Source organism: Tenrec ecaudatus, chromosome 16 (assembly GCF_050624435.1).
Source record: "Tenrec ecaudatus isolate mTenEca1 chromosome 16, mTenEca1.hap1, whole genome shotgun sequence".
Classification (NCBI taxonomy): Eukaryota; Metazoa; Chordata; class Mammalia; order Afrosoricida; family Tenrecidae; genus Tenrec; species Tenrec ecaudatus.
The window spans coordinates 91,884,628-91,898,576 of NC_134545.1; the positions used below are offsets into that span (position 1 = coordinate 91,884,628).

The 13,949-nt window shown below is 49.6% G+C and overlaps 1 protein-coding gene across 4 annotated transcripts in view; it reads right to left on the reverse strand.

Annotated features, from left to right (window-relative positions):
- SORCS1 (sortilin related VPS10 domain containing receptor 1) overlaps positions 1–12,152 on the reverse strand; it is a 630,965-nt gene extending 618,813 nt beyond the window's left edge. For all 4 annotated transcript variants that reach the window (XM_075534299.1, XM_075534300.1, XM_075534302.1 and 1 more), the window contains exon 1: positions 11,595–12,152. In XM_075534299.1, coding sequence (XP_075390414.1) covers positions 11,595–12,152 — 558 coding nt within the window. The remainder of the gene's footprint in view (positions 1–11,594) is intronic.
- Between the last annotated feature and the right edge of the window lie 1,797 nt (positions 12,153–13,949).

A 13,949-nucleotide genomic window follows, 5' to 3' on the forward strand; every position in this document is an offset into this window, starting at 1 on the left:
AACGCTGTCGTTCTCCTAGAGAGCGGCTGGAGGGTCTGAACCACCAACCTTGCAAGCAGCAAGCCAACATTTATCTGATAGCACCACCAGGGCTCATGTCATAAGTGATTAAGATGAAAAATAGCTATCTATGTTGAGAAGGATGCCAAAAAGAGTAAGGCAGAGCCTCACCTTAAGTTTAAGAAAATGGAAACAGAGTTAAAAGAGCAACAATGCAGACACTGAAGTAATATAATGAGTTACATTCTACAAACATCTGAGACCATACTCGCTGCCATGGCGTCAACTCTAGCCCATGGCGATCCCATAAGGCACAGGGTGGGACAGAAAGCCTCATCTCGCATCCTTGGAGCAACTAGTGAATTAAATCACCAGTCTGTGAGAAGCCCAATACCTCACTCTCTTCATCACAAAGGCTCCATAGTAGACCATACTTGAGCCTTATTAGTATTAATATGTATTAATTATAATTAGTATTGACATTGCCAAATGATGGCAATTACAATAATGAAAGCCAAACCACACTCCCTGTTATCAAGCCGATTCTGACTCACAGTGACCCTACACAACAGAACACAACTGCTCCTTTGAGTTTCCAAGATTGGAAATCTATCCTCAAGAAAACACTGTCATATTCCTCCCTCTAGACCAGCAGTCCTAACCTGACAGTTGTGACCCCTGTGCGTGTCAAACGACCCTTTCACAGGGGTCACCCAATTCATCACAGTAGCAAAATTACAGTTGTGAAGTAACAACAAAACTAATTTTATGGTTGGGAGGGGTCACCCCAACATGAGGAACTGTATTAAAGGGTTGCAGCAACTGCTCTAGGCAGTTGGTGGGTTTGAACAGCTGATCTTTTGATTAACAATTTATTTCACAGCCCACGACACCATCAAAAGTCCAGTAACTATAACCAAGCCAAAGCCAACCTTACTGCCGCTGAGTCAGTACCAACTCGAGTGGCCCTGGAGGACAGGATAGAACTGCTGCTGTGAGGTTCCAAGCCTGCAACTCTCACAGGAGTAGAAAGCCCTGTCGTTTTCCATGGAGCAGCTGGTGGTTCGGAGCTGACCTGTGGTTAGCGGCCTAAGGAGCAACCACTACACCACCAAGTCTTCCAGTAATGATGACAGTCAACCCAGGTTCATGGCCTATCTGCCAGATGCTACTTCCAACGCTTTTACAACAGACGCGTCCTTTAACCCATTATTCCCATTTTACAGATGATGAAATTAAAGCACAGAATTACAACATGAATTCTTCATGTTTACAATGAGATGGCAGATGTAGGGATTTGAACCAACTACTAAAACCTGTACTTTCTTTAATGAACTAGGCTGTCCCTTGCCCATGGGTATACGGATACCCAGGAAGGAGCATTTGCTAGAATATACTCCATGATAGAAATATCCCCATTTGAAGAAAGGCATTCCCCCCGTGCCTGCAGGACTGCGTATTGACTCATGTCATCACCAATCTGCTCTTCTAGAGAGCCTTCCGGAAGGGTCCACCGCTGCGCTTACAGCTTCTCTGGAACGGAAGAAAACTGTCGGCCTCAGCCCTCCTAGGAGGAATGATCCAGCGTGGTGACACAAAACTAGAGACGATGGAAGGGGCCCGTCAATCTCAGTGGTCCACTGCTAACCTACAGGTTTCTGGTTTGGGTCTACCCTAAGTAGCCTCGCAAAAAAGGACTGGCAATCTTACTTCCAAAATCAACCCCTGGAAATTCTATGGAGCACGGTTTGACTCTGGAATTCACGGGGTCACCGTGAATTAAATGACAATGATTAAGAATCTTCAATGGAACTTATAAAACCCTTGGTCTCTGCCCCTCAATCAGTTGAATCAAAGCAGGTACCCAAAGGTCTCTATTTTCAGAGGCACAACTTAGGAACTCAGGAGGATGTTTATCTTTGCCCAGTGTTAAGAATCCCTATGTCACCCAGCAAAATACCAGGCAGGACACATGAAGTTGCAAAATAAAACCGGATTAAGATATTAATTAATATTAATATATTATAATTAACAGTATATAATACTAATGATTACTTGTTTATATTATAAATTAATTAATACAATAATATTTATTTATATAACAGTCCTTGTGATGGGAAGTGCTGAGATATTAACCCCTCCATGGGCCACGTGTTTGCAGCCCAGCTGCCCCTGCCACTCCGCTTAGTGGAAGATGGCTGGAGGCTTCAGTCCCTTGGCTCCAGGGCACAGCATGATTAGCTGGTTGCCTGATAACGTTATTCTTATTAGGACTTTCTTTACAAAGTGTACAAGTTGCCCACACTGTCACTCTATGGTCATTAGCCAGCAGGGAGAAACCAAACAGCACATCCCACACATCCTCCCCAGGATAACAAGACACTGCACATTAATAACCTCTGGGGAGCCATTCATGGGGACAGACGGAGGTGAGGGCTTTGATCACACCGCTTCAGGGAGCAGCTTATTATCAAGTCAAGAGCAGCAGGTTGGTGACCCGAGCACAGGGTGAGGTGGAAGAGATGTGTCACTCATGCCAAGAGCTCGCCTTCCAAACTGCACTGGCTTGTGGAGTCCCTTCTGAAGGAACTGAAAAACAAGCCCCTACAACAGGGCAGCAGCATCAGGAAAAAGCACGGGAGTCTTAAGGGACATAATCAAATTTCAGCTTCTCAGCCTTCCCGCTGGATGGCCTTTGGCAAGTTTTTAACCCTCTGGTGTCCTGTTTTGTTGGATTTAGCCAAACTTCTAAGGCTACTGTGATGCAGAAGTAACATAATGTGGTAAGATCCTAGAGCACTGCAAAAAAGCTGCTCAGTTCATTGATGGTTATTTTCTCAGTTAATTGATGGTTATTTATTTTGCAGTCTTCAAGTGGCTCATCTTTTATAATCGACGGCTTGCCTAGCTATAAAGAGATGTACCTAGGGCTCAGCAAAGCCCCACCCACCCCAAAAGCTAGGAAAAGCAGCAAATGCTGATACAATTATAGCCCGGCAACATAGGATAGCCATCAGTGTCAATAAGCACACCTGAGTCCTCCAGCTTTTACCTCTGCTGCTCCCCAGGGGTGACAGTCCAGGTTCCCTCGACTGAGAACACCTCTGGTATTTGTAAAGGAGATTTAATGTGCAGGAGACAAAAGGAGAGGCAACCCTACTCCCTTTTCTTTCCTAATCCCCTGCTGCTACAATCCCAGAAATTCAGTCTCCAACATGCCTTAGAAGCTAAGTCCAGAGGGACATTGGGTTATTGTGGGGGCTCACGTTCAACTCTCTGTAAGGTCACTTTGTGTGGGTTTAAACAGTGCCCTGAGAACTCCTTTTGATGACCCAACTTTGCTCCGAAGCCAAAGACCAACAATTCAAATAGCTGAGCCTAGAAGTCGGGAGATCCTGAGCCACTATCTGTACTACTCCCTGCAATGGCCAACAGAGGACCCTGATGCTCCAGCATCAGGCACACCTGGAGGCTGGGATGCAGCCAAGTTTCACCTCCTGCCGTGGCAAGGCAGTGGAGGGCAAAAAAATTAAGGATCAGGCAACGTGACAAAACATTTTGACCCACTTCTACTTAATGCCTGTTCAACAGCAATGTCTTCAACTCCAAATCCAAGAAATGTAGATAATGGTATTTGTCTTTCCGATCTCATAGGACGGTGCTGAGAATAAAACGGAAGCGATGGAAGTGGTTTTCTCATCTTTAAATACTGAAGCAGTTTGAAAGGGGAAAAGGACTCCGGCAGATCTAAGGGGGTATAGCAACGTCCCTGACTGCGACAGAAATAGACACAATATCTTTTATGCACGCATAAGATCTCATGTAGGTTTACCGACAGAATCACATCCCATTTTTCCCCTGCCTACATCTTCGACTAGGCCCTGTGCCTTCAGTATTGACTTGGCACAGTGAGAATCTGCCTTTGTTTCCTGTCAGAAGGTTGACAATTGCCTCCGCCCGGTCTGAGCAGAAGCCACACTCTTCGGGAATGACCCTGGCACACTTCTGTTGGCTTAGCGTCTCCTCATACTGACCCCACCTCTCCTTGGCCATGGCCTCTGGCCACTCACTGCAGGGTCTTCTCCAGTGGACCTGGATACATTCCTCAGACTTTCTAGCCAGAAAGGAGGGACAACAATTGAGACACAAGGCAAGATATGACACGTATTTCACATATGTTCATTGACTTCACAAAATGGCAGGCAGTCCAGTGAACCGATCCTCCAGGCAACCTGGATGGTGATACAAAAATTTTGATAACAATGTCTATTTTGAAAACTGTTGAGCGTGGGAAATTTCAAGGTAAGTGGCAGCGATGAAGATTCCGGCAGAAAGGCAGTGTGCAAGTAAGTAAGGGCAGTCATGTCTCTGCGTGACTGTTTAGGATTTTGTTTTCTTATTGGGTTTGAACGACAGTATATTCAAACCCATTAGAGGATTGATGTACAGACTTGTGGGTTTGTTTGCTTAAAAGATATTTAGGAAAGGATCGCTGAGACGAAGATTTCATCAGATGGAACCTCCATTGAAAGTGGCCTCATTTCCACTGTAATTTCCCTAACTCCCAACCTCTGGCCCTAAAGAACATCCTGCTTGGTAAAGAGAGGGGCTCGAAAGAGAGGAGGGCCTTCCACACGAAGGATGGACCCAGTGTCTGAAGCATGGAATCAAGCTTAAGGACAATCATGAGCATGGCCCAGCACTGGGCAGTATTTCGTTCTGCTGTATGGAGGGTCGCTACGAGTCAGAGCTGACTCAGTGGCACCTATTAGCAACTCTCAACCTCTACCCAGACCCCTTGTTACCTCCAAATGCACCCCCTGCTTAAAATCCACCCACATCCCAGGATTCCATGGAGACACACTAGTTCTGCAGTAAAGCTAGACGACCACTCCAGCCAGAAGATGGCCAGTCACCTCTGAGTTCCTGTCTCAACTGGTGCCCTACCAAGAATACTTGGATTCGGGGCTTAATATGCTTTGAAATCAAGGGTGAATTCCTTTCACCATCCCGTATGTCTAACTGGCTCTCTACCAGGGTCCATTTGATACTCAAGGAATTTTTATACAATTTAAATATGACAACTTATAGAAAGGTCTTAGCAATGTGCTGGCACATAGTTTGAAAAAATACCAAAACCCCATTGCCACTGAATTGATTTCTAATTACAGCAATCTTACAGGGCGGAGCAGAATGCTTCCAACAGGGCTTCCATGCCTGGAACTTTCATGGAAGCAGACTGCCTATCTCTCCCCGCAAAGAGTGGTTAGTGGGTTTGAACTACTAACCTTCCAGTTAGTAGCCTACCACTTTAACCATTGTGCTACCAGGCCACATGGTAACCATTCCTTATTTGTGGGAAGTTATTATTCCTATATATAAATTAGCTATACCCAAGTTGCTGAAATGTCTGGTGCCTTTTTTTTTATTCAGCCAGAGTCCCCAGAATTAATAATTATACCAATTAGTAGAGAAAATGCCACTAAATATCTAAGTGTGTTTATGTTTCAATCTTAGACATTATTTTTGTCCAAAGCTATCAAGATCATTAACACAAAGATGATACAAGATATTCCGTGAATTGTGTTTTACCATAAATCCATGTGCATAGATTAAAGGCCAGCTTCAATCTAAAATTTCTAGACTTCCTAAGGGAGAAAAAAATGCATATGTGCCCCATGGAAAGAGAATCAGTCATTTGAAACATATGGCTTGCTCCCAAAGAGGAAGGTCAAGGGTAGGTCAAGAGGAAGGCCAATGAGCCATCTCTCTGTCCCCAACATGATCAATACCCTAAAACAGGACAAGCCCTGGTCGGTGGATAATGAGTTAGGTTGCTACCTGCAAAGTCAGCAATTTGAAGCCAAAAGTTGAGGCTCCCTGCTTCCATAAAGTTCCCCAGCCTCCACAATATGCTCCTTAGAAGTTGTAATTAACTCAATAGAGGTGAGTTTTTGTTTTTAATTTGGAGGTGCCTAGGGGCCCTGGTGGGAGAAAGACAGGCCTTTCTACACCCAATTAACAATTAACAGTCTGGGAAACCCACAGGGGTTCCCAGTGAGTCAGCATTAGCCCCATGGCACTGAGCTGGAGAACCCTGTTGGCACAGCAGCTACCCATTGGGCTGGTAATTACAAGGTCAGAGGTTTGAGGACACCAGCGACTCCTCAGAAGAAAGATGAAGCTTTCTGCTGCCGTAAAGAGTCAGTCTTGGAAATCCACTGGAGCAGTTCTCTCCTGTCCTATAGGGTCACTATGAGTTGGCTAGATGGCAGTGAATGTGGCTTGGTTTTTGAGTATCTACAGGTTGGACAAATTATTGATGTCAACTTGTACAGGAACCTAGGAGTGCTGCAGTCTCTGAGTGGAATTCAGGGAGGCTGATACTGAGGCTGCACACATCCCTGTGTTCTCTGTATCTCACGCTGTGTTCCTCTCTGGAGGAACTAGACTGGATCAGGTGAGTCTAGACTCCTCGTGGGGAGTGCTTCCTTCAGGTAAGGATAAGAAGGCCCATTCACTGAGCAAGGACTAGATACCAGGCACTTGTAACACATGATGTCAAAGCTTGGGGGGGGGGGAGGCACCTACGAAAAAGAAGTACTCCCCTCAGATTTCAGATGAGGAGACTTGAGAGTCCAAGAATTTAAGTCTCTTGCTCAAAGTCACCTGCTGGTCAGGTGAGTTAAGATTCAAACTCACATCTGTCTGCCTCCAAACCCACATCCTTCCTCCATCCTGGTGGGCATTACATTTGTTAATAGCACAAAAACCATTATGTGGGCTTGCTAGAGAAAGCTGGATTCTTTTGGAATTGTACTTGAGAGAGAGAGAGAGAGAGAGAGAGAGAGAGAGTCAACCAAGTGGCATTCATCACCAACCTCTGTATACAGTCAAGCTATTCTGCTAACTCAGAAAAAGAACGCATTACTGAAGAACAACAGATCTGAAACCTGAATGATTGCAGGTTACCTCGTGCTCAATGAATCACCAGGTGCAGATTCTGTGTCTCCTGAAAGATGAAGTGGTAGGTGGGCGAGAGAACATCTAAATCACCACTTCAGGCAGAGAAGTGCATGTGACAGGCACATGTCGGAGCCCTTTCTTTTCTACAGAGAGTTAGAGCTTCCAGCTAAGTGTATACATGCCTCCCACCATCTTCTGAAATCCACCTGAGGTAGGATAATTTGAAAATAGACTCCATAGGGTCTAAGTTTCTCTGTTCGACATGAAAATCAGTGAATGCAAGTCATTCCAAGGCAGTGGTTCTCAACCTGTGGGCCGTGACCCCTTTGGGGATTGAATGACCCTTTCACAAGGGTCGTCCAATTCACAACAGTAGCAAAATTACAGTTATGAAGTAGCAATGAAAATAATCTTATGGTTGGGGGGAGGTCACCACAACATGAGGAACTGTATTAAAGGGTCACAGCATGAAGAAGGTTGAGACCCACTGGATGGGCTTTGGGGGATCAGATCACATTGGGTCCCACCCCCCGCCCATGACCACAGTCCTGCATCCCCTGGGCAAGCCACAAAGTCTGCTGGGACCTCAGTTTCCTCCTCTGTGCAATGGGCATACTACTACTTCCCACCCCTGTAGCTGCCAAGTCCATCCTGACTCGGAGTAACCTTCGGAGCCAGAGTATAACTGACTTCCACGGTAGCAAAACTTCGGGGAGCCGATTGCTACATCTTTCTCCTGGAAACAGTGACCTTTTGGCTAACAGTCAATTGTTTAATCAGTGTACCCCACCCCCTGAGCTTCTCATAATCACACTGGTCATAACAATATTGAGGGAGAGGATGAATATAAGGCCTTGACCAGCAAACTTGGTGGAGAACGACACTCCATTTATTCACTGAGCTTGGATGACAAGTAGCAAGTCCGAAAACACCGAAAGGCAAAGAGGTGCCTAGAGATCCGTCAGACCCTGCCGCCTGGTCACAAATGCAGCAAGAAGAGCCAGCAGTGGCCGCATGCACGTGGAAGCAACTGCTAACATTTTCTCTGAACGCTCTTGCTCGCGGGGCAGGGGAGTGAAGTGAATTCTTCAGATGAACTCCAGCATAAATATATAAAAAAGAGCTCTTAACACTCACCACCTAGGTCTTAGGGACAATTAATAAACATAGCACTTCGAAATGCCTGGGAAATAAGGAACGCGCATATCACACACAGGCAAAAAATATATATTTTAATGCACTAAGATTACTATATAAATTTAGATCAGGGCACAGCATGTCTCAGAGGAGTAGGGTAGGAACAATATGTTCTTGCATACAACACCAGGCTCATGACAAATGACTCAGAGCCAGCACCTTTCATGCCAAAAGATCCCCCCAGGTGCTCCACCAACTCTAGCAACCGTTTCCATCAAGCAGACTGCAGTCTAGAGGAGGCACATCACACCCACGGCTGAAGCAAGCAGTCATGTCTTTCACACAATTGCTCACGTCCAACTGTGGAGGGGGCAGGAAAGAGAAGGAGGTAAGAGAACAAGCCAGAATCCCTCAGAAGCTTGATAGGCAGTCTGTAATTATCATACATTTGCACCTTTGATGCACGTGGTATTGTAATGAGAGGCCCTTCTAGGTAAAAGCTTTTAGCTAAAGGTGGGCTAGGCTCAGGGGATGGGACTTGCCAGTGGCACTAAGGGGTTGGAGGCAGCTTCGAGGGAGGGTGTCAATAGGCGGGCAAGGAAGAACCTCCTGTCCTGTCCTCCGTGAAGGTGAGCAGATTCCCTGCCCTGGAGGAGAACAGCTGCTGAGGCATTCCAGGAGTTCCAGACAGGTGTGCAGAAGTTAACCGTCAACCGTTATCTTCTCTGCACATCCTGGCATGAATTTCAGGGTTAATGCATCTGGCAGCCAGGGCTTCCACATTAGAGGTGAAGCAGCTCGCGCTCTGGAGGGTGATGGAGCCATGTGACAAGGTCACTTTCCAAATAAGCAGACCTAGAACTTAGGTCTCCACTCAACTTCCCACGTCACAGAATTGCCTGCCAACAGTTTCTTTTGGTCTCTCCTCCCTTTAAAAATATGTTAAGTGTTTTGTCTCCTACGCAGCCCATGGATATAAGCAGGTTCGGCTTTGTTTTAGAGGTCCAGGATAACAAGGATTTCTTTCCCTCCATAATCTGTATATTTCTACTGAGGAAAAAAAAACCCAAAATGTGTGCGAGTGGGGCCTGAGGTGGGGGTCCTTAGGGCAGTGGATCTCAACCTTCCTAATGCCATGACCCCTTAATACAGGTCCTCATGTTGTGGTGACAACCCCCCCCAACCATAAAATTATTTCGTTGCTACTTCATAACTGTCATTTTACTACTGTTATGAATTGTAATGCAAATCGTAATGTGTTTCCCCTGGTCTTAGGCAACCCCTGTGAAAGGTTTGTTAGACACCCCCCCCCAAGGGGTCACAACCCACAGGTTGAGAACCACCGCCTTGAGCTTTCAGGAATCACATGAGTTGACATGATTTGGATGTGTTCACTTTCAACATTCACCTCTCGGTTTACTGTCCCTACACTTCCTCACAGTTCCTGGATCTCTCAGCCAGCCAAGCCTTGATCCCAAGTATGTCTCCACTACTAGGTTTGTGAGCACCACTTGGGGGGGGGGGGGAAGGGGGGAGGGAAAAGGGCTGGGAAAGCTTGGCTACTCGTGGTGCCATTTCTGAAGTGAAGTTTCAATTTTGCCAAAAATGTACTCTCCTCCTCTCACTCTTTCCAAGATCATTCAAGGGAGGGACCAACGTGGCAGACTAATGGGAGAGTGATAAGTTACGGCCTGAGTGACATTAAAAGGCCAGAAACTGCTGAGTCCCAGGTCCTGTGCTTCTGGTTACAAGATCTAAAGTGCTTGCTCTGCTGACAATCTTCCCCTTCAAGCCAGAAGCTCGAAGTTAATCGCTTAAAGCAGTGAGAAAGTTATTCAATGTGTTTCAAAGACTCCGAGGTTCGAGTTGGAGGCTTACTTTTATGGGTTATGATGTAAAATACGGGATAGCGAAGGTAGGAGATGAGAACAGAAAGGTCTCTGGGGCTTTGAATGGAAAGAATTTCTGCTTCGATGATTGGATTAAATCACTCCTGAGAACCATGATAAACCACAGCCCCACTCTGGAATGCTCAGTTGTAGGGAGAATCCCGCAGGTACTCCCAGGATCACCGCATCTATACAAAACGCTATCATCGTGATTTTCCTTAACACGATTTACTGTCTGTGCACCCACGGAATCCACAACGACAGGCAATTACTTTAACATGTTCACAACTTTCCTTAAAAAGCAGCTGACAATGAGCACGAACACAAGACACTGACGCGGCCCTTTCTCCACGAAGGTTGCTGCCAATTACATCACAGCTGAAAACGCTACGAAAGGTATGGGGCGCTGCAAGAGACTGCTCCTAGTAGAAAGACCATGATTTCCATTTCGCAGCGGAACCCCCTTTTATTGCTATTACAATCGCCCTTCTTCGTGTTATCCACCCTTGCCGTTAATGCTCTTCTTGTCCGCCTCCTGGTAACCGGGCAACTTTCCACACTTTTGTATTGTCTTCAGCTGTGATCACCAGAGCTGGCTCTTTAACTGTTTCAGCTCTCAGAAGTTTCTAGGTTCGGTGGCTCTCTCACCCCATTCCAGACCTGCAGTGTATCTTAAGGCCCACGCTGCCATGGCCAAACACACAGACGTCCAACTGTGCCCCTAACGCCATCAGCCTTCTGTAGCCTGGGTGCCTCTGTCTTCTCTTCATAAGAGGGTGGCCAGTCATGTTATGTGCCCTTCACTAGAGGTGGCCAGGCAATAGCGGGAAACAGGGCATAGTTGTCCCTGCGTTATATCTGATCTCCCTGGGGCTGATCATGCTGGAGAACAACAGCTCATTCACAGGCTGCAAAGCCCCAGCTCTCCAAGCACACTCCTGGTGGTGGACGGCTCTCAGAAGATGCTGGAGAGTTCCCGCCCTGAAACTTGCACCCACTTGGTCCCCAGAAACGCGGAATCCACCAAAGGCACCTGCTGTCCACTGTAGTCCTCCTCCCCTGTGGGGAAGGGTGACATTGGAGGCGTGCCGCATCTACTAATGTAAGATCAAAAGCCCACAAATGAGCCTTCTTGAGCGGACTTGAGCCCCATCATCGGTAAGTCTAGCAAGTAAAGGGAAAGTCGCTGGAGGGAATGTCCGCTGGTTTGGAAATTTAACCCTTTTGCCCCATGGTCAAAATATTTTAACCCTACATCTGCCTCGTCTTCAGTTCCACACACCAACGCAACGACAGGGGCAGGAAACACGGATTTGAGCGCTCCTCAGTGGGAGGGTCTGAGCCGGGTCTGTAGAGCTCTAGGGAAGATGTCCACCTGGGTCAGGGACCCAGGGACCCACCAAGAGGGCCAGGGGTAACTCTGGGGAATGTGGGTAACCAAGACTTTAGTTTGCAGAATCCCTCCACCCACCCACCCACCCTAGGTGCATAAGTCCTATTCCCTCCCCGCCTCCTGCTCCTTCTCCTCCTCCATCAGATCATACAGCCAGCTTTAACCCTTTCCACCCTTCACCCCTTGATCCGCAAGCCCATTCTACTCACGCTGCTGTTGTGGCCCGACCAGTGGACCATGGCTTGGTTGTGTGCCGAGTCGCCGGTCAGCGCGAACGTGGTGCTGGTCAGTCGCAGCTCCTCCATCCGGAAGCGGGTGGCCTTGTCAGGATCCCGCTCCGGAGTCCCGGGCTCCCGCTGCCCTGCGTCCCTTGGTACTCCCCGGGGACTCCGACTTGCGCCTTCTCCGCGTTCAGCCTGCTCCGGCTCCGCTCCGCTCCGTCTCCTCCGGCGGGAGCGTGTAGCACCCTGCGCGGACACCACGGTGCCTCGGGCTCGCTCCAGGGCGAGCGCTCTGTCCCCGGGGGCCACCGCGAACAGGGGGCGCCCAAGGAAGGGTAGGGGCGTGGCAGGCGCCCTGCCGCGCGACCCCTGGAGAGGGGAGCCCCCCGGGGCCGGGGCCCAGGGCTGAGACCAATCGAGGGGCTGCGGGGGGCAGCAGGGGCCGCCGCCGCAGGCGCCCGGGGCCCAGAGGACCAAGAGCCCCGCGCCAGCGAGGAGCGCGCTCAGCCCGGCCGGGGAGCCGCCGGCGGCGCCAACTTTTCCCATCGCGGAGCCGAGAGCAGCCGAGAGGGGTCCCGGCCCGGAGGGGGCGGCGCGGGCTCTCCGCGGGCCGGCCGGCCGGGGGGCAGGCGCTCAGGACCCCAACTCCATGCAAGTTGGGCGGCGGCGGGCAGGTGGCGGCCGCGGCCGGGCTGGTGGCGAGCGCTGTCCGGACGGAGGAGCCGCCGCCGCCGCCGCCGCCGCCACGCGGGGGTGGAGCCGAACTGAAGTGGCGGGCGGAGGAGCGCGGGCGGAGGGGCGCGGGCGCGGGCGCGGGCTGCGCGGGCAGGAGGCGGGCGCGGCCGGGCTCCCGGCGCCGCGTCCCGCTCGGAGCCGCGCGGCGGGACTGGAGGCGCCGCCGCCCGCTCTGCGCCCCCGCGGCCGCCGGGCCCCGCGCCGAGCCGCGCGCTCCTCCCCCGGGGGCGGCGGGCCGCGAGCGCCCCGGCCGTCGCTGTGTCCGGGGCTCCCTCTTGCTCCCCGACTAGAGGAGGCCCCTCCGGCTCGGGGCTCTGGTTGTCGCCTCTCCTGCTAGCCTGCGGCGGCCGGGAAAGGACGATGGGCTCCTGCTCATCTGGTGCCCTCGCCTGCGGGAGTTGGCATCTGGACCTGCGGGGCGCACAGCGCGCGGGTCTGGCGGAGGGACGAACCAGGAGGGCGACAGCGGACAGGAATGTGATTAAAGGCTCTGGTGTGGGACTGGTGGTGAGGGGGCGTCAATGACCCAGTGGGGTTCCGGTCTGGATCTCAGAGAACACTCACTGGGTTCGAACCCAAGTCACCTGCTTTCCATCTTATTTCAGAGAGCATTTTCCCCAAGTTGTTCCCACGTGTTTTCCAAGATTGTCTTGGCTTTCCTAAGAGATTTCAAGCTCACTGAGGACAGGAAGAGGTGATCCTGATTCCATTGTTTGCCGTTTTATCCCCAGTGTTAAGCATGGTGTCCTGTGAAGTAGAAAAAATAGTCCTCAGTTAACTGAACCCTGGTTGAGAATATGTTGCAGTCTGCTGCAAAGGAAGCCGCGAGCTTTATTTCTGTGAGCCATGCCAAGTCCCGAACTACTGGCTCGGCTAGCAAACTTCAAGTCAGGGCGCCCGGGCATCAGTTCGCTGGTGGGCCTCAGACAAGTCAGTCTCTCACCTTCAAACTAAATGCTGGCATCGGTAGACCTTTCAAGTTCCTGCCACTCCTAAAATTCTAGGGTTGTGTGGTTATAATATCCGTCCAGCCCAGCTCCCCTGCTATTCAGTTCAGAAGTTCAGATAAAGATTTATAGTAGGCGAATGGGCTTTGAAAATTACAAAGAATTTCTCAAAACCCAAGCCTTTTTCAAGTAGACAATTTGCTTCCCGTGTCTGAAATATCTTGAAGTGCCTTCACCCTTGTCGAGTATTTGTCCTGTAGAAATGAATCCCTTCCTGGTGCTGACTGAGAAGAAGCCTCTCTGATATCATTCCAGGCCAGAGGGGTGCTATAAAAAGACCACCCAAATCACCATGAGGTCTAAGAAATGTGCCAATGAGGATGCTGGGGCTTTCCGGCTTGAGGCTTGAGATCCTAGAGGGACCAAGGAAGGTCCTGTTTGTGATTCAGAAAGTTAGGTTCTTCGGAAAGCACCTGGGCTGCCCAGGCCTGCACCCTTCTCAGGAAAGGGGTACTCTGGGTGGGGCAAGTTATGACAAAGAGAGGAGAGCCCCCAAATCATCCAGCCTCCCTAAATTGCAAAGACTCTTTGTCGAAGCCCTTGGGCAGCCTGTTTCCTCTTCAGAAAGGTGTTCAGAGTTTTGCAGCATCCTTCACTGACT